The sequence below is a fragment of the Copadichromis virginalis genome, linkage group LG8 (assembly GCF_057382275.1).
Source record: "Copadichromis virginalis isolate Kocher_CV1m ecotype Utaka linkage group LG8, C_Virginalis_male_GT1.1, whole genome shotgun sequence".
NCBI lineage: Eukaryota > Metazoa > Chordata > Actinopteri > Cichliformes > Cichlidae > Copadichromis > Copadichromis virginalis.
Window position 1 is genome coordinate 30,903,679 of NC_140625.1, and position 21,080 is coordinate 30,924,758.

General features: G+C 44.8%; 1 protein-coding gene and 1 long non-coding RNA gene across 3 annotated transcripts in view; one reads left to right on the top strand and one right to left on the bottom strand.

The window, feature by feature from the left end:
* Nucleotides 1-4,058, top strand: part of grid1b (glutamate receptor, ionotropic, delta 1b) — a 627,414-nt gene extending 623,356 nt beyond the window's left edge. For both annotated transcript variants that reach the window (XM_085467070.1, XM_085467071.1), the window contains one exon: nucleotides 3,551-4,058. In XM_085467070.1, coding sequence (XP_085323196.1) covers nucleotides 3,551-4,017 — 467 coding nt within the window. In that variant the 3' untranslated portion in view covers nucleotides 4,018-4,058. The remainder of the gene's footprint in view (nucleotides 1-3,550) is intronic.
* Nucleotides 991-14,786, bottom strand: LOC146704046 (uncharacterized). The gene is made up of 2 exons (XR_014922052.1): nucleotides 14,446-14,786; nucleotides 991-1,443 (listed from the first exon to the last, which is right to left on the bottom strand). It is a non-coding gene; the product is annotated as an uncharacterized LOC146704046 (long non-coding RNA).
* Nucleotides 14,787-21,080: the final 6,294 nt, after the last annotated feature.

A 21,080-nucleotide genomic window follows, 5' to 3' on the forward strand; every position in this document is an offset into this window, starting at 1 on the left:
CGCGCTTGGTGATGCTGGCTGGTCAGCAGGAGGACTAACTGCAGTTGGTGGTAAAGAGCAAACCAACGATACCTTTAAACCACACCTGGAAAGCTGGCAGGAAACCTCCGGGTCTCAAGTCCTACACGAAGGATTATTTTGGTCTTCGTCTCTTTGCCACATAAAATTCCTCAAACCTGCTGAAACATGGACTGTTTTTGGCTCCTACACAGAACTGTCGTAGAACTGATGGGAAACACGTGTTGGGAAGATGTCGGGCTACTTTGTGCTCATTGACTTTTCTAGAAGTTTCTAGAAGTCTGCTGGAGAGATGAACTCATCTAGTGTTTGTTGATGGTGCGAGAGACGCTGGTCCAACGTTTACTCCAAAATCTTCCACAGACATTTAGCTGGACTGAGATGAAGTGACAGCATTATTAACATGATTGTCACCCTCAGCCCTCGTGTGGCGGTTCCCTCTAAGCAGGACCATGGCACAAAAAGAGCCCCTCACGAATAATCAAAAATCCAAAGGCTTGTTTGGGCTCCAGCAAGCGCACAGATCCGTCAGTCAGCTGCGGCTTTTAAAACGCGTCACTATACTATCGAGATTTGGTTGAAAACTGAAAGGTGACAACACTTTTCCAGGATTTTGGAAAGATATTGGAAAAACGATTCTTAAGACGAAAAGAAAGACTCTTGCACAAAGTCCTGCAATAAGACATCTGGTCCTATCAGAGTGAAGATCACGGCCCTCTGCCTGGACCTCAGTGGCTACTTTCAAGTCACAAAGGATGAATAAAGTTTTGTATATTTTGGTCATTCTACGTTTAAGAAAGAAGATTACCCAGGGTACAACCCTCACCAGGCCCAAAACTGGCCAATGAGCATGCAGCTGGACAGTCGAGTGCTCTTGAAGAACGCTGAGATGGCAACAATGAAAACACTAGGATACAGTTTCACGCGTTGCTGCTAATTTAAAAACAGAAATGCAAACACACGTTCTTGTCTTTTATCTTTTTTATTGCGCTTGATTGGCAGTTCTGACCAACTTACACAGTCAAGTATTACCTACTATATAAAAGTGTACGCGGCGTCTAAATGGAAATGATTCTCCTTTGCTGATCTTATTCATAATAAGCCTCTGGACAGTGAAAACATATCCTCGTAAGAAGCTGCTGGTCAGAGGTGCAGAGGTGTTCAGGAGGAAGAGATGTGCTTTCACTGTTCAACTAAATTTTGAGTTGAAATGACTTCCTTATACAACCAGAAAAGACAACTTTGACCTTTCATCTTTCCACCAAATCTCAACATCTAGCAAAGTTCTCCTCAGCTGGGTTGGATGTAGAGACACAGTCGATGGTGACCTTTGGTTAATAAGACGTTATCAGATGGAAGATGTCGGTGTTAGAGGCGATCGCCGTGCAGAACAGCCTTCGCTCATCTTCGCAGGGCCACTTGAATCTAAAATGAACCAGAAACAATCTGTAACTGTTCTTATCGCACTTGAGCACAACCCACTCGACAGTCACAGTATTTGCAAAGTAGCAGGAAGCAGAGTGATTTAAAAGGCCCCCCAGTGGGAGCACTCACTAAAAGAGCTGTTTGTTTTCCAAATTAATGGAGACTTTCAGACGGCTGTTCTTCCTCTGCACTTACTTCACCAGCCTGCCTTTAACGACCGGCTGAGGTTTAATCCCTGGCATTTATTTATTTAGGCTAGCTGCCAGTTTGAAAACATATTTTAATGAGGCGCTGGTCGGCTGAAACAATAACCTGAGCTGAGATGTTTTAATTGGCTTTGAGAGGAGCTCTCAGAGGCTGGAGTGGGATCATTCAAAGCAAACACGCTGCATGTTCGTGTGTTGCTTAAGTCTTCATCCTGCTAACTAAAAGAGCACTGAGGTCAGGTCCTGGGTAGATTTGGTGACACAGAGTGTCGATTGGCCAACAGGAGCATCTGAGAAAATGAAGCTTTGGTTCATTTAATCTACGAGCAAGAAGAAAAGACTAAGCAGGGTGTGATTAGGAGTGCGTGTAATCGGCAGGTCACCAACGTACGAGCAGGCGGCGTCCTTCAGCTTCTCAGTCAGATCGACACCACCACCAAACACCGCGTGAACTCGAGTGCTCTGCAGAGAACCGGCCCTCACACAGCACTCACTGTTTGCAGTTAAAGCCAGCTGCTGGATTGCTAGTTTAACATTTTTAACATTAGCAGTCTGAGACTGCATCCTTTCACCTGACTGAAAATTCACTTTGTGTCATGCATCCAGTCCCTGGATCCAGAATACGGTCTGATTGTGCTCCGAACGTGTCGTAGCTGTAAAGCTTCTCAAATGTCTTTTGTCTGAGCTCATAAAATCTCTCATAATTTAACAAAGCTGCCCAGAACGTTTTGAACAGTCACATGATCTGTTTATCAGTGGAATAAAATCATGAACAGCGATTTTCAGTCCATGCCAGTAGTAATCCCAACAGTGTGACAGTAAAACAAACTCGAAATGATCAAACCTGCGGGGGTGGGGTAGTTGCATGCCTTCTGTATTATGTGCTGCTAACACTGCACCATGACTGAATATGTATGTGGTATTAATCTGTAATGTGTCGTGTGCATTGTGTTGAGTGTCGCCGGTGTCACTGTGAGTTCCTGGGACTAATCTCACTGTGTTTCTGGACTGAAGCGAGCCCGATGCTGGAGCCAGGCTGCGTTCAGGAATGTTAGCTGCTTTGCTGTAAAGCGATTGGCCGCTTTAAGACCCTCTCCTAAAACATCATCCGGCCGGGCTGCAGCAGTCGCACGCGGACGTGTCGAGAATCTGGCCTCAGATTCAAAGCCTCGCTTTCACTATGCGAATCACGCCTCCTTCCTCCCGCACGCCCCTCGTCCTTTACCTTCCCCTGACCAGTGTACTAAAGCAGACCTGCGGTTCAACAGGGAAACACTCGGGTGTCTATTAATACCTAACAAGTATGCATGTCTGCAGTCAGCAGGAGATGCATCGTCAGCCAGTGTGGCGATTAAATTATTCTGCTAGGAAACCAATTCTCTGATCCTCCTGTGACGAGCGTAGCAGCTCCGAGGGCGGCGAGGGCAGAGAAAGCACAAACATAGCTTCAGTTTATGAATCTAAAATTGATCTCAGATGTGATTCATGACAATCTCGACATAGTCAAGCCTCCAACAGCTCTGCAGCACACGACAGTCAGCTTGGCTCCAGGGTCGGTTTCCTCCATACATCAAGCCTTTACTGCTCACTGGCCAAGTTTGATTTCAAGTTGCACATTCAGATTGGTTTCTGTGGCCTCAGTTTCCACTGGGCTCTTCAAACCAGACTACAAAATGAAACCGGGCCAGTCTATCAGCTGGATCGCTGATAGAAGCTCGTCAGTTAAAAAAAAACCCATATCAGATTGAGAATGCATGGAGCACACGCTGACCTGAATCAGTCTGAGAAATCGGCCCATCGCCAATCTCAGCCTCTGTGTCCCTCCCTCCCTCTCTCCCTCCCCCTGTCTCTCCACTGTCCTCCTCCATCCCCACCCCACCGCCCCACTCCTCAACTTATAGGACAAGGAGGTGAATCTGGAACAGGTGCATCGTCGTATGAACAGTCTTTTGGACGAGGACTTGGCCCACAAGCAGATCCCCGGCCCCTCTATCGAGATCTCTGCGCTGGACATCGGCAGCATGCAGCCCAGCCAGGCCTCTCTGGTCCCGGGCCCGGAGTCCAGGCGGGACTACCCGCCCTCGGGCCTCGCTGTGACCACCTTCCTCCCCGGGGAGGGGGGACCACCTCCTCCTCTTCCCCATCCTCACCATGGGGGGACCCTAGGCAGGACGCTACCCCCATCCCAGGGCCCTGGCAGCAGCACGTTGCCCCCGCACCACCCGCTCAGCAGCACCAACCTCAGCGGCACCATGCAGTGCAAACACAGGGCACCCAACGGGGGGCTCTTCCGGCAGAGCCCTGGCAAGACACCCATGCCAATGTCCTACCAGGCAGTCTCCGCAGGACCCATACCCGAAGCCATTGAGGCCACCCACAGTACATCGATATAAGATCGGAGGGGTAAAAGGGGGGCGGTGGGTGGGAGGGAGGCTGCTCTCTGGACCTGGGTCCAGGTTCGGATGCGAGGCGGGTTGGGGAACCCTAGAGGAAAATTATTATAGAGGAAAAAAACATATATGTACAAAGTAAAAAGATTTTGTATCTCACTATCTGTTCAGAAACACACACACGAAAAATCTAACAAAAAACAACAAAAAGCGGGCGGCGGGCTGGAGGGTGTAATTTTTCTCGTGTACATATCTGTAAATACCAAGAGAACGAAGTGAGGTTAAAGTGTATTTTGAATATTCTCAATTTTTGAAGTTGAGTTATAAAAACAAACAAAATGAGATAAAAAAAAATATAAACATTGATGAAAAAGTTATGACTGTTTGAATGGCTTTGTAAATTTTGTTCAATTAAACAATGACGCGAAATTCATTGTGATTGTTTTCTAAGTGCCGAAATTAAACGATGTCTTTCCACAACTCATTGATGTAAACGACTACCCATGATGCACCGCTGTAGGGACATTTTTAGTGGTGGACACCTACTGTTATGCACCTCTGTACCAACCCTATATATATCTTCAGCATCGGACAAAAAAAAATCACTCTTTGTTTTTTCCCCATTTGTATTAAATATATAATATACATAGTTTTTTCCAAGCAAAAGTCTACATTCTTTTCTTACGTTGACTGTAAATGATGTTCATTCAAACACTGAGGGGGAACAAGCGGGTTTTTATTGGGTTCATATTTTACACACAGCTCAATGGTTTGTTTTTATAGCGAGTTTTTATTTGGCGTCAGTACTGTCCAGGTGAGAGTCTGTTTGTGACGAGCAAATGAGCGAAGAAGAGTACGTACGGCTGCGAGCGCACCGACCGCTGTCTTTAGGTCAAACGATGATGCAGTCATGCAAGCCTGGCCTCTTTGTGGAACACGACAGGGTGTAGAACCGTGGCTCCCTACCCACGCGGTACAGGTCTTAGTCTTAAAGTCAAATATCATATTTTTGAACTGTAAATGCAGTCGCGCGTTCGACGTGATGAAATCTCCCAACAGTTTCTGTAGTCCCGTTTAACCACTTACTACAAAAACCTTTTCTGGGTCACGTTAAAGCTTCAAAATTACGAGAATTGCTTCTGTATTTTAAGCTGTGGAAAGAAATGAACATGTTTAGGGTTGGATGAACCACAGACCTTTAGACATCAAACAGAAACCAACCCGACTTCGAGATGAGGAAATCAGGAACACAAAAACACTTGTTCTGGGTTTCAGAGAGATGCTTGCACCTTCTAAATGATGAATAGTTTTAGAGTTCGTCTTCTTCATCGCACCACCAGCAAACCAGTGAAAATCAGTTACAGTCTTTTTCTATGAAACTCTGTCCAGATGCTTTTAGACTAATGAAAAGTTGGCACCAATTTAAAACAAGTACTGGCATGCTTCCCAACTCTGAGACAGACCCTCTTGTTAGCCAAATATATACAAAAAACCAGAAACGGTCCAGAGTATCAGCCAGCCTGGTATTCATTTTATTTGATATTTTTGAGCTTCTGTTTGTATTTGAAGGAAGTGTCAGATTCAAATTGGTGCCAGAACGATTGATGGTTATTAATTTATTCAAACAAACTTCGACAACAGTCGAAGTCTGAAAGTCTGAAATTACAGACCTGAAACACAAGAAAAGTTGTGACAGATCAAACGTATTCGCCTTTCCATCCTTACTCTTACTAACCGCTCCCACAGAGTTCCTAAAGGAGGGCCGACACTTTTGTTTTCAGGCAGTCGTAATGCTTCGTTTGTGGCCAAATATCGAAGCTCGGCCGAGTTCCAACAGCGGTCGGTGTGAACGCAGCCTTAACCTTAAGAAAAAATATAAAGGTACTAAATATATATGTCTTTCATTTTTATACTCGAGAATTTTACGTCACGCTCTCGTACGCAAGTTTCGTCTTGCAAAGCAGTGCAGTTATTCTAACGAGGAGTGAGAGAGTGACTCAGAGAGGCATCGTATTTCCACAAGTCATTCCTAATGAGATCCATTATCACCTGCAGGGATGACAGAGGGCGTCATTACCCAAAGTGCAGACAGAGGCTCATGATGATGGCCGTTCTGCAGGTGCCATACCTCAACTGCTTGTAAAACAGAGGGAAGTTAAATATATTTGCTAAACACTGGATAGTATTTTCTCTATAGGATACTGTGAGAGGAACATTTATGGTAAAAGTATTTAACAACAGAAATATATAAAACGACCATATCACCCCCACCTTTTTGCTTTTACAAGCACGGTTAACGTGCATCTATGGGCCTAATGACTGTCGACTTCATTTACATTAGCCTGACGCTGGCTGTTCGGATCTATGTTGATCACACACAGTTTTCAGGACATTAGCAGCAAAACGCAGACCCGCTCATCTCTCCATTTATAGAACGTGTACGTGGGCAGAGGAAACTGAGGAACCTTAACTTGTCAGAATGAAGAGCTTTAGTTCCAAAACTGTAGATCGGACATCGAATCTTGTGTTGTTGGTAGGTTTGTGGTTGTTGGACAGGCGGCAGATTAACTCGTTCCTTAAACTACAGACACGAGCGTTCTGTGGAGGTTTTACTGTCCGGTTCTGTCGCACAGCACTTCTTCCACACTGGGGAAACCCAGACTGAAAGATTTTTAAGTGTCCATATCATGTATGTCCACTCTATTCTTACAGACAGACAGTCAGACAGCAGAAATACTGGAGCTGAAGCCTTCTAACAGCGAGTTGTTTTTGGGCAGTCCCTTAGAAAAGATGACCAGGGGTGGGGAACTCCAGGCCTCGAGGGCCGGTGTCCTGCAGGTTTTAGATTTCATCCTGGGTCAACACACCTGACTCAGATGATTAGTTCATTATCAGGCCTCTGGAGAACTTCAAGACATGTTGAGGAGGTCATTTAGCCATTTAAATCATCTGTGTTGGATCAAGGACACATCTAAACCCTGCAGGACACCGGCCCTCGAAGCCTGGAGTGAAGTAGATGATGCTTTTATCACTGTGTGCAGAGCAAGCACACTCCCTAATGTCTCCTTAAGGGTGCCCCCCAACGGCAGCAGTCTCCATCATATTAAGCTCAACTCTGAAGTTTCTGCAAATGAAAAAAATCCTTCAGAGCTTTTTGCTTTTCAAGCAAACAATTTGACACCAGAATAATAAAAACATTCTTTATTAATTCAGATAGGTTTGCTACTAAACCACAACACATCCAACAATTACAACCCGAGGAAAAAATGTGACCTCGTAAACTCTTGGAAACATCCCCAACAAAGCCTATTTGTCCAGTATTTTTCAGTGTTCACACCGAGGTGTTGACCCAGATCAAAATTTAGAAAAACGGTCCAGAACAAATCTGATCTACGTCCTCGATACCACCGGAAACCCCAGTATGGGTCCACTGCCCAAAAGCCAAAGCTGTTGAACAGGTGGCTTTAATGTTGTGGGTGATTGAATCCAGTGGTCTGTTAAAGACTCAACCACAAAACACAGAGATTTAGGAATAAATTCTTCCAACACCAATGACAAGCCGATGTACTTCTTTGTTTCGCACCATGCAAAAGCATGTTATGGCTCTTATCAATGACAGGTTAAAGGTAACATTTACAGTTTGTCCCCGACTACGCATACACGCAGTACCGCTCTCACGTAACACCTTAGAGTGTGGATAAAATACTTGGTTCTGTTGCTGTTCATTCATGCTCCTAATTCTTGATCACTTGAGAAATGTAACTGTAAAAGCACTGTGCCGAATCACTCAGATCATAGGACCAAGGTTTGTTTTTCATAGCTGTATTAAATCTGAGTCATTGAACTGGGAAGAAAAAGTTTAACGTGTGACTGTGAAGATTTACGTTGTTGCCAAGCAGAAATGTTCATTATTCAGTTTCACCATGATTCTGTTAGAGCTCTGCTGAAACGCTAATGTTCTGTGTCTGTGTGAAAACCAATTCTCTGGTGACACCAAGTAAAACCTGCCATGTGTTTCATCCTGTGCGTAAACGGACACGCAGAAACGTGACGGTCCTCGACTCTGACGCAGCTCCCATCTGAACACACTCTATATGGATGTTTTCTTACTGTGTCAGTAGTTGCTTCTCTGTCGTGAACCAACTTGCTTTTTGCACTGTGCTCCACCACGTGACGGACGGACAGAGCGAGGTTACGATTGGTCAGCAATGAGGAAGTGACCGGGAGGGCGGGGCGATAAGGGCCTACGTGTGTCCTGTTTATGTTCGAACTCCAACACCCCGACAGAGGATGAAAACATGAACTGTCAGAGCATACAGACTGTCACAGTACATCTAAGGGAGACCCTTATTTTATTTATGAATATGCTGCTTGGAGTTTCTTAAACTTTAATAAAGAAATATGGTTTACAAATCTGTTTCTGATATGTGTCACTGACAACACGTCTCTTCTACTTAATGCAAACTGTTACCGTGATATTGTCAAGAAGCAGCAACCTCCGAGGGTAAACTGTGCCAAAAGCAGCACTTCCTCTAATATCCAAAAGAATCAGTCCTCGTAGACTCGTATATTATAATGTCTGTTTGCCGAGTGCAGTTCCAGTGATTTATTGGCATGGCCCTGATCACTGCCACTGATTAACGGGTATCTGTGTCTGCTCGTTGTACCCATACCTTGTTAGTGTTAGGCCGCAGTCACACAGGCCTATAGATCGGTCAGGGACTCCATGGTAACCACCAGTTGCTGGGTAAAAATGTGTGACTATTTGGCGAGTGTTTTCAGGAGGTTGTTTGCTGTTGTTAAATGTGCTGCACTGCTTTGGTTGCTCACAGATTGCTGCTGTCCTCAGTAGTCTGCAAATGGTCTGCAAACATGTGACAACTACTTACCAACCAACTGTGAAAATGTGAAGAGTGCGACTGGAAGCAGAGACTGTTTGCCTTCAAAGTAAAAGCAGTAAGGCATGACTTTTACTTTGAAGACAAATGGTCTCAGTTTCTGGTGTGCTTTGACTTTTTCACTGCTGCTTGGTGGTTGGAGAGTGTTAGCAGACCGGTTGGTATCTGCTTGTGTATCTATCCCACTTATCGGTTCCACTTGCACCACAATCGTGTGATTTGAGTTTGTGTGCTGGAGGAGGAAAAAGCGGCGCGGTCTACAGTGGATATGGACGTTACCGTTATATCTGTCACATGAAAAGGTCGAGAGCACGATGGACAGAAACAGCTGCATTATGCTGCTAACACAACTTCAGCTGTGCGCAAGCATCTGCACAGACAGCATGCTAACGCTAAGCTAGCCACAAACCCAGAGTGGAAGCTGAGCGAGTGCCGACGCCAGAAGCCAGACCCTGAACTTCAACAGGTAACAAACCGATGAGCAGTCAGGCTGGAGCCGCCGTTTCTACCTGTTCATGTTTCTAAAGCAGAATCACCATGGCAATGGCTTCAGAGTGTCTTTATGCTGTGTTTTCATCTTTGTGTGTGTCCTCATTATGATAGAGGTTTGTGTTGTGTGTGTGATGTAGCCTGTAGGTTTATACTGTTAACTGGTAACGATGAGACTGTTTCAGGTCATTTTACAGAGAAATGCAAATACATTCTCCTTGGAGTAATTAAGTACTGAACTGCATTACTTTTAAGAAAGTGTTATGTGTAATGTGTGTAAGCAGCCAAAACAGTCCTGAAACTAATGGTATCTTTTATATACTTTACTCTGACACTTACACCAGCAAACTTAAACTCTGAACCATCTCATTTTCTTTCAAAGCAATCAGCAGGTAACACTTTTCCTTGTTAATTTAAATTCCCCCCAAATTGCATAAAAGTGGCCGTCAGTATCCAAGGTGACATCTTCAAATGTGCAACCAGGACCCTAAAGTCCAAATCAGCTGTTTCCCGTCATGTAGCAAATCATCATGTTTGACAAGTGGAACCAAAAGGTCTGACATGTTTATGTCATAATTCAATGTCAGCCATGCATTTTGTGTTCTGTGAGTGCCTCGGTGTGTCCCAGCTGCTAAGATGAAGTAAAACTGAACACCAGCATTTCCAACATCAGCTCTGAATGCGTCTCTTTGTCCTCGACTGCAGACTGAACTGAAAATGATTGGGTTTGTAACTGTTAACTGAATCAAAATAAATGCATCATGTTTAGCTGTGACAAATTCTGAGATTATATTTTGTATAATGTCTAAAGAAACAGAAGGAAAGTAAAATAAACCAGGCCTCTCAGTAGTCTGTGTGTACACTCGGCTCAAGGTTGGAGCTTTTTCTCAGTTCTCCACTGATTTTCATGAAATTGAGTTTGGTGATTGGTGCTGGAAACAAATCTGTCCTGTGCCTGTGGCTGTGGTGGAGGAGGTCGAAGAGCACCGGGAGACAACTTCCAACAAAATCAGCAGGTTTGTTCGAAACTAGCTTTTTACGTTTGAGGCAAATCAAGAGGCTGAAAACACCAGGCGCACACAGATTTAACAAACAACCACTTTCCTCGGGTCCTGATGCCAGAAAATCTACATTGTTGTCACATGTTGGTGTCACATGCTGCATGCATTTTGACATTAGTATATTAGAGGCCACAGAGATTACAGGTTTTTGTCCTGTCACTGCTGCTATAACATGCTGGGATTCGTGCTGCTGTCAAAGGCACCTTGTGTCCAACTGAGATAAAGCAACATTACCTGATACCCAGACAATTACTCATCGAATAAAATTGGACTAAAATACAGCTACAAGATCAAACTTTCCTTTTTGCTAATGGGGGATTCCCATGATGCACTGGGTGTTTCTTCTTCACTTACTATGTGTTAACAGACCTCTCTGCATTGAATCATATCTGTTATTAACCTCTGTCTCTCTTCCACAGCATGTCTTTATCCTGTCTTCCTTCTCTCACCCCAACCAATCACAGCAGATGGCCCCGCCCCTCCCTGAGCCTGGTTCTGCCGGAGGTTTCTTCCTGGTAAAAGGGAGTTTTTCCTTCCTACTGTCACCAAAGTGCTTGCTCATAGGGGGTCATAAGATTTTGGGGGTTTTCTCTGTTATATTTTAGGGTCTGTACCTCACAATGTAAAGACTGTTTTTATGATTTGGTGCTAAAAATGAATTGAAAATGAACCAAATTGTTCATAAAGTAACTGATACATTCTGACCTCGCAGGTTTGGGTTTTAAAGCTTTGTGCAGCACTGACTGGGAGGTAGAAGAGGCCAACAGGTGGTATCGGTTAAAAACCAGTCATGACGTGGGGGTATTTGTGAGTATTAGAAGTGTACACATCATTTGCGATTTTGTGCCTTGTTGCCCGAGGAGAAAAACATTAAAGATTATTTTTTAATGTTTCTTCAGAAACACTTTCTCCTGGTTTCAGGTAACGGCTGCCCAGCTGCAGCGTGAGAATCCTCTCCAGAGTCCGTGCTTTGATAACAGCAGGACGTCTCTCCGATACAGGGAACCAACCATCTTCTCTGAGAGGTAAACGCCACTAACACGTTAAAAATTCCCCTTAAAGTCTCCGTGCACGTCAAACATTTACAAACTCATAATAGAAATGTTTTGGTGTTTAAAAGCTAAAATGACTGCAGTCGAAGCTACAAGGTCTCTGGATCTGCCAGCGTTTAATGAGATATTGGTCCGCACACGTTCTCCTCATCTCCAGTTCAAATGTGATCAATGACTCTGCTTATGACGCCAAACACATCATTTCATGTGTGATCTGTTGCCAGATTTTTCAGCTTTTCTCTTTAAATATCACACCGAACTGAACATTTTGGTGTCATATCCAAAGATATGATCTCCGAAACACTAATTTAAAAAACTCACCTGCGTCTGATCAGAGACGTCACGCTCCACTGCCAGACAAAAGGAAAAATGTCACCAGGAAGTCTGAAATCTTTGGGGGTTTAAATTTGGAGTTAAACAGACAGGACATTTTATTTGGGCAAAGGGAACGACGCCAGGAGGGACGTGAAGCTGGACAAGTTGTTCACCAAGAGAAAGCAGATGGGCGGACTTTAATTTGTCTCACACTGTTTAATTTGTAAGCTGTTTTTAAGGGGAGATTATTTCATCTAAGGCTAATCCTTCCAATCAACACCATTTTCAGTGTTAGTCGGTCCCTGGAGCCATTTAATGCTTTTCACTCCAAGCAACCTGAAAATGTAGCACTTGCTCTGAGTCTGTTTTCAACAACCTGGAGATCAGCCTCATCCACACTGCTCACAGCTTTGAAACAACTTTACTTTTTCTGTTGTTTTGATTTTCTCTGAGCCCCCCCCTCCCTCCCATAAATACATGCAGAGGGATTTGAGATCCTTTAAACTGTGGTTGTTCCAACCTCCTCTCTCGCCACATTAGAAGTCTTTTCTTACCGGTTTGATCGGATATCTTCAGGAATCATCCTTCAGGGTTTTGAGATCATGTTTATTCTCAGATACTTTCATCTAAGCTGGCTGCATTTCAGAAACACACACTGCTGTTCAAACTGTTTGTGAGGGGCACCCAATCAGAAGAAAATTACCTTAAAGTGGGAGGAGCTTAAGCAGCTTGTTTCAGGCATTGTGTACTTAAAGCAAAGTGTGTCTTTAAACCAAAACAACCAGTTTTGTGACTTAAACCTGAGAAAACAACGAGGAGTAAAATACTAAGTAAAAAGTAAACAATGCCAGTGTAGCTACAACTCTGAGTTAGTTACCGTGGTAACAAACCATGTTTCTCTCAGACTCCTCCCAGCAGTGTGTGCTGCTGAATGACGCTCAGACGTGATCAAGCCTGGATCCAGTTCAGATCCAGTCTGGGTCTGTTTCGGATCTGCCCACAGTGGTTTATTTACTCCATGATCCATATTCCTTATTCAAAGTCCATCCAAGTTATTCTCAGAAAGCTGCCCTGTGTTTTCTCACTTCCATGTTAAACTGTAAAACTAGAAAGTTAAAACTAGTTGCTGTGAGAGAAACTGCAGCAGGGAACAGTACTGTTCTTCGGCAGCACACATTGCCGCTGCGTCTGAATGAATGTAAGGTGACGTTGCTCGTGTTTTACAGCCCTGGCATATTCTGTAAGGTAAAATAACATCACTGGTTCATAAGTAACAGTGAGCCAGTGAGCAGAGGAGACATTTCTGTGGATCCTCGAGCCTCCCCCTCCCTCTCTCTGCTGCATCCAGCCGTCAGTGCGCCTGGCAGAAAACATCCTCTGCTCTGTCAATTAGGGGGAAGATTTAGTCGGATGCACCGCGAGGAATATTTAAACCGACACACCGGGATGTGCGGGATGTCAGCTGTCCCCTGGCTTTTAATGTTGGCTCTGCAGCACGTTTAGCTGTCACCACGGCGACTGTCGGGGTAGACAGTCGACTTGACTAAATGGTTACATGTGCCACCTGCTCTGACGAGCCGGCAGATGGAATATCTGATTTTTCACGGGTGAGGTGCCTCGCTGGCGTCGTGTTTCGCTGAGCAGTCGGACATGTGACAAAGTGACGGGTACACGAAGTGACGCCAGAGGTGAAAGATGGCTTAGCTGGCTGTTAGCTTTTTTGCTAACTGAATGATAGGTGGATGGATAGATGCAGCGTATCTGTCAAATTCTGCAAATCAAATTTTAAGCCTATAAGAATTCAACAAGGAAAATTTAGCTTTCCTGGCAGAGCAAATGCACAATAAGGCTGAGCAGCAAACGTGATATTAACATGGATTTGTTTCCCCCAAATACTGACACAACTTTCCAAAGAGCAGGTGGAGGAACTGAGAAACACTTTGCTACATCGCTCCTTCATTTACCAAAGCTCTGCAACTGTTTGAAACCTGAGCAGACAAGCTGCTGTGTTTCTTAAAGATACATTTTCCCATACAGTCACGACTACAGGCAAGCATGACATTGGAATAGATATGCAGGTACGGTGGCCCTGAAAGGTCAAACACACTGCGACTTAAGAAAACACCAGTAAATAGAAAAATACAGCGAAAGCACACAAAACACAACAGAAATAGAAAAAAATACAGTAAAAGCTCACAAAAAGAAAAGAAAACATCTCAGATGACAGCAAAAGTATTTTTGGGAAACAGAAAAGTCACAGAAGTGACATGCTAACAGCTAACAGTAAACAGCTAACAGCTAATAGTAAACAGCTAACTGCTAACAGCTAACAGTAAACAGCAAACTGCTAACAGCTAACAGCTAACAGTAAACAGCTAACAGTAAACAGCCAACAGCAAACTGCTAACAGCTAACAGTAAACAGCTAACAGCAAACTGCTAACAGTAAACAGCCAACAGCAAACTGCTAACAGCTAATAGTAAACTGCTAACAGCAAACTGCTAACAGCAAACTGCTAACAGCTAACAGTAAACAGCTAACAGCAACTGTGTATCTAAGTATCACCTGAATCGTGTCATTAAAACACATACCTGCATTCTTGAGTGGCATTCTCTGCAGACATGCTCCATCCAGTTGACGGTACAGACCAAAACCCTGTGGTTACAGCCGCTCAATCTCCTGCTGTTGTTTGGTTTCACAATTTTGTCCTTTCATATGTTGCCTTTGTACTAATTTTGATCTAACACATAGTTCTAACTATTTTTATTGACACATTCGATACTTTTTGAGACAGAGGTTCGCCTGTCCACCCGTCCATCCTCGTTATCCGGTTCGGGGATGAAGTTTGTCCCGGCTGTCCTAGAGTGAGAGACGTGGTACAGTCTCTCACAGGACCAACAACCTTTCTTACCCACATTCACCTACAGCCAATTTCGAATCACCAGACAACACAAACCCCGCCCACACACCAAGAAGCTCCAGGTCTGACTCCGCTGGCCGGCTGGGGCCTTTCTGTTTGCAGGTTTGTACAATCATATATAAATTCTTGGCTTGATTTCTTCTCTCCTCCTCACCGAAAGGATCTTTTCACTTTTTCAGTGTCGGTTACACTCAAACCTTTTGCTACCCTGTGGCATAACTCTGCTTAAAAATACAGGATAATCTGCTTTCCTTGTACTACTTAAGTTTCAGAGCACTTAGTGCGTTTGTATGGCACATCCCTCCTCCTCCTCCTCCCCTGCTGCTGAGTTGTGCCTTCTGGATAAAACAGCTCATTACTCACTTTACCTCCAGCAGCTGGAAGAAATAAAAGCCAATATGATTGTGAGAGTCCAGTTGTGCCGGGCAGTTATGGGCCATTATATGGTTACAGGCTGAGCCGCTGTCACACAGGGAGATGGGTCCGTGTGTGTAAATCAAGCGAGGGATGGCGTGAAGCCGTGAGGTTATGTTATCATGGCTGAGCTGTGCACATGAAATACAGGGGAGGGACTCTGAAGCCACACGGGCATGAAATGGAGGCTGCTTCACTGTCATAAATATGCAGATTCACTGAAAGTGCTGCAAACTCCTGCCATCGCTCGGCCACAGCGCACTTACTGAAGACGAGTAGCTCGGGAGGGGAAATAAACCAGCTGGAATTTCTGCTCTGTATTCTCGATATCTGTTTTTCTAAAACGAAAAAGAAATCCCAGAGAATCTCTGAAAAGCCCACGAGGCGGTTTAACAGCAGTTAGCAAAGTTTGGAGGTATTTCCACAATCCTCCATGATTCTTCTGTGCAGCTGGGCTCTGCCTGCAAGGAAAAGACATTCCCACACCCACGACCAGGAGAGCAGCGTGGACACTTCCTGTCTGTGCTGCATTTTCATCATCAACTAAAGGAGGCCATCGGTATGCAAAGTCACTCGTCTTTCAGCATTCACTATTCAGCAGTGAGAGGTGTCGCTGAGACTTATTTAGCAGGTCACCAAGATAACATACTCTGTGCATGAGAAGAATGCGTGGCTGAGTCAAATCAAAGCTTAAATCGAACTTTATATGTTTTTATATGCTTACTTGTGTGAATGATTGATCTTCTAACACTTTATTAGAACGCTGGTTTGAGTCAAGGAGGCTGTTTAACCTGCAGTCAGCTGAGACTGAAGGAGTCACCTGGATGAATGACGAAACGTTTCTCCCACTGAAAACGTCCAGATGAACAGAATCAACTTTTCGGGGTTCTAATACTTTAAAACATATAAGGTTAATCAGAGTGTGCAAAGTGCAAGTCTTCTATTTCCCCTCTTGAAGAACAAAGTGTTGGCATGGGTCCATCCTGGTGGCACTCTATGTTGTTGCCCCAATAGAAGGAGTTCTAGTAAAGCTGTTCTGTGGCCATAAGCTGTGTGTAGTGACCAACAGAATCAGACTGTTTATAAGCAGAGCAGATGAGCTTCCTCCAGAGGACCCCTGGGACCAGCCTCAGCCTCAGGGAAAGGTTGAAGACTTCTGTCATTTCCAGGGAAATCAGGGGACATCAACACTCCTTCACACTCAAAGGAACCCCTTGAGGTGGTTCATCTGAACATGTTGCCTCCTGAACGGCTCATACATGAGTTGTTTTGGGCATGTCATACCAGAAGGAGTCCCTGGGGAGACCCAGGGGATGCTGGAGAGATTATCGGTGCCCCCACAGGTAATCCTGAAGCCATAGTTGTTCACTTCTGCTCAGACTGCCGCCCCCGTGACGCAGACCCAGATAAACAGCAGATAATCCATGGTTGGATAGACGGACAGTATTTGACACAAGGGAGGAGCACTGGTTTGAACCAATAAGCTTTTAGCTAGCAGGAGTCCCCCTGGGTTCCATAATAGTACCACTGCAGGTCTGCATATATATCAGGATAGTTTTTAGTCTGAGGACAGTTTTTTATGGCTCATCTGCTTCAGTCATGTGTGACATTTAAATTGCAAACTGGAAAGTGTAGCTAGCTAAACAAATATTTTGTTTTCCCTTTTTGTAAAAGGTAGAAATAAGGTTTTTCCCTGCAGAAGAGGAAACATTTGAGCTTTTTATTATTATTTTGCTTTTACTTTTACTGCATCGTGGATACCTGCTCGTTATGAATGCACCTGACCGCGACAAAAATAAATGAGACAGTTTATACCTTTGTGCTTTACATTTTATTACTGGTTATGGAAATGGCATAAATCCCTGTTCTCATCAATTTGTTGCTGCTAAGTGGCCCCACTGGATCCAAACCTGCAAATTAAAACAGGAACTGTGGCAGCAGGAAACAAACACCCCCCGGACTCTAAAATGACTGTTTTTGTCAGTGAAGTCTGGTTAATGGCTTCACTTCGTTCTCAGCACTGCCTGAGTGCAGGTGAAGTGGTGAAAATGTTCTAAAGATAGCTTCCATTTAACCCCATACTGGTTCTTTGAGGGGTTTAGCCGCTGTGCCAGCTGGTGACACCCCACAGAATGAAAGCAGGCTGCAAAAGGTTTTATTTGAAACTTGCAGCAGCTCCTCAGTGAGGAACAATCAGATTTTTAAATGAGTTTAAAAGCAGAGTGTGGTTTTCGGTCTGTGTTGAACATCTTTTTCTTCAGCCGTCAGTCTCCACCTCCCCCCTTCTCTGCTGCTGTATGTGCAGCAGAGCGGCAGCTCAATGTGATGGTTCGAATCACAACCTCACAGCAACAAGCTTTGAATCTGTGTGGAGTTTGCATCTTCTGGTGATTCTTATTCGGCCGTGGGTGGGAATGACCGACTCTGTCCTGTTCTTCCCTGTCCTAGGCTCAAACACAACTCCAGACTGGAATTGTTTGCATTAATGGAGAAAAGCTGTTTGTTTGGTTAAAAGTTCTTTAAAGTCACGACGGATCATCTTCTAGTGAGGTGTTCTTTAAAATTCAGCTCAGTGTCACGTAAGCTTCATTTTTCCACTATCCATCCTTTTTCTTCTACTGATCCATGACTTTCCCCGGTAACATCGGCCAGTTTTTCCTGGGACATCTCCAGGCGCTCCAGGCCCGTTGAGGAAAATGCTTTTAGAGGTAGTTGTTGGTCTAACCAGGGTTTCCTCTGAGTTGGGCGTAGAAAGCATCCTAGTCAAATGCCCAAACTACCTCAGCTTCCTCTGTTCACCTCAGAGGACCAGTAGATCTGCTCTTCAACCACAGACCAGTTCAGCAGTTTGTCAGCAAACTCATACTTGTGGTCACTGCCCAGAGCTCACGGCTGTGGGGGAGGGGCCGAATGTCGACTGAATGATAGACGTGAACGCCTTCGATCGTGTTAACGTGCAGGTTCACAGCAGTGAATCGAGTAATTTAACAACAATTCGTGATCGTTTCGAAGAGTGGATGAAAACAAACTGAAACAAAGAACAAGCAGAATCCACCCTCGATCTCCATCCTCCGTGTACAGTCTTTGCTGCTGCTGCACGCCAAACACCACCTTATCTCCGAGACGCAACAACGGACACGATGGCGGTATTTGACGCCCCTGCAGTGGAGATGGTTTGGCTGCAGGCAGTTAGTTACGGTTTTTCTTCAACGACACTTTGTTCTCAGTAAGATCACTGTCACATCACATGATCACGCGCTCTCATGACACCGTCATATGTTGAGCACTATTGTATTTCACTGGAGTCCTCTGAGTGTATGTATGAGTGTATCGTGTTAATGTTACGATCATATAAGGACAATAAAAGTAACTCTGCTGGTCATTTTTTGATGAAATGCCTTAAAATAACCATAAATTAGATTACATATCTGTCTTTTGCCTGTAACAGGAAGTCGGTTCATCTCCTTCACGTCCCAGCAGATGGTATTTATGTCTGCAGTCAGTTTTAAAGGCTCAGTGAGAAGCAGCTGCTGTAGTGCAACATATTCTTGGATAAATAAAAACATCAATCAAAAAGAACTCAAATATTTTCATCTCAAAGGATCTGATCGTTCATTGAAGCTCTTCTTAACTTGTTTCACATTTTAAGTTAAAAATCACAAAGCTGTGGAAACTTCACGACATCATGATGTTAGTGCGTTTGTGTGTGATGGTGAACGTTTGTCTTTGACTCTCCCACAGACACAAACACAGATGGTTTCTGAACTCCGTGCATCAGTGTTGGCATTGTGGCTGCAGGAGCCACCGTGATTGGACAGGGTGGTGCTAACCAGCGAGCTCTGCTAGCAAGCTTCATCCACATAGGTGTGTATGGCTCACGGGTGATGGACTGTTGGTGTAGTTATTCACACAGGATGCCATATTATTTATCAGAAATGTAAAACACGGTCTTTCTCAGGGACTCCATTTAGCTGAGGTGAAGCCTGTCAGACAGCTTGCAGCTACAACTGCCCGTGTTCCCATCCACCTGTCAGTCAAAGAAGCCACGCCCCTAATAATCCAAACTTTAAAACTGCAAATGAGTGCGTAACAAAAAGCAGAGCTGCAGTTAGGAGGCTCGACCGGGCATTAGAGGAGCTGTGGTGTTTGCTTTCATTTTCCAGCCCCGGAGGCTGCTGCTCGTTCGCTCGTGATCAGCTGCAGTGGAGACCGCCTCGGGGTTGGTGCACGCTCAGTCACTGAATCAGAGGCAACAGGGAAGCTGGTCACTCTCGTTGGAGGATTTGTCCTTTTGTATCTTAAGAGTCACTTGACCTTCGAAACACCCGGTTCTTTGGTGATTCTGCCTCGTTTCAGCATCACGGCCTCTCCGCCCTCACACCATCACACAGACAAACCGACACTCGGCCGGTGTCGATGCCAGAACCCTGATCTGCATCGCTGCGGCTCGGTCTAAGCCTCGTAGCACCTGGATGGTCTCCTAAATCCCATTCTTCAGACGGATTACAGCTTCCAATCCGAGCAAACCTCCTCCAGCCCAACAAATCCTCAAAGGAGACGTTCACTGAACGCCCATGTAACGGCGCCTCATACTGCTACACCCCTGCTGGAGCTGCACAACACCGCCAGGGGAACAAAAAGCAGCCAGATTTTGCTGAATACTGTGATTCTGACAAACCGAGACGCCTGCGGCTGCGTCTGCAGTATTTGTCTCTAAGCTCTGATAAAAGGCCTCAAAGATGAGCTGCAGTTTTGTTATGTAGAGAAGAATAAGAGATTATAGCTGACGGCCAATTTAATTTGCACACAACTGCTTTATGAAGAAGGATGCTTTCCACCCAGGAAACAAAGTGCGATCCTTTGTTATTCTGAAGATAGCAGACATTAATTTGGGCTTGTTTATATCTATATACAGCTGTGCCAAGCTAAGGCATGAATGTGTTTATGAGTCGTCGACCTGTGAGCTTTGGTCTGATGGTGGGAAACAATAAAAAGCATTCACAGGTCGCCAATCTGACGTTCTCACATCGTGGATCCTGTTAAATGACAACGAATCACTGAATAAATGACAGTGGGGTTAATATTTTCAATGCTCCACGTGGATTTAAGATTAGTGCGGTTCACTAAACGGCTGCGGTTCCTGGTTTTCATGGCTCCGACATTTCAAACAGACCAGGCTCAGGGAGGGGCGGGGCCATCTGCTGAGACCGGTTGGGGTTAGGGGAGGAAGCGAGTGAAGGAGAAACACCGAGTGCATTCTGTGTGTCCGTAGAGGAGTGGGCGTCTCCTTGAGGTGATCAGGCAGCTTCCATCACAGCCGTCTGCTTAAATCACGCCCTCCACGCCTCATCGTCAGCATCATCATCCTCACCTCTCACCCCCATGCACAAGCGTGACTCATAATCCTCCGTCAGCCCTCATCTTCCACCATAGGCTGGAGAACTGAAACAAATCTGCCTCTAATGTGTTTCAGCTCTTAACATGTCTCCCTGCTCTCATTAGCGCTCCATGAAACAATCTGTAGCTGTGAGTTTGAGTTAAATGGTTTTGTTTTGGACAAGTTTAGCTGCTCGTTTAGATGACAGGGCTTGTAGCTGCACCGTGGCACTTAATGTTTCAGGCTGATGGGTAATTACAGAGTATTGACTGTATGGTTGCAGAGGGATTACCGGTATCATGTTATTCTTGTCTTATGTCTTTTTGAAGCCATAATAATGGTGAAAACACATCATCAGCTGCACAAGCACATCACTATCAGAACAATCCTTTCTACAACACCGAAGCAGCACACCATTAGCCCTGGCAAAGAAGACAGAAGACGTGACCATATTTAGAGAAGAGCTTTATAATAACCTCATAGGAGCCATATTATTGGTCACACCAGCACAAACG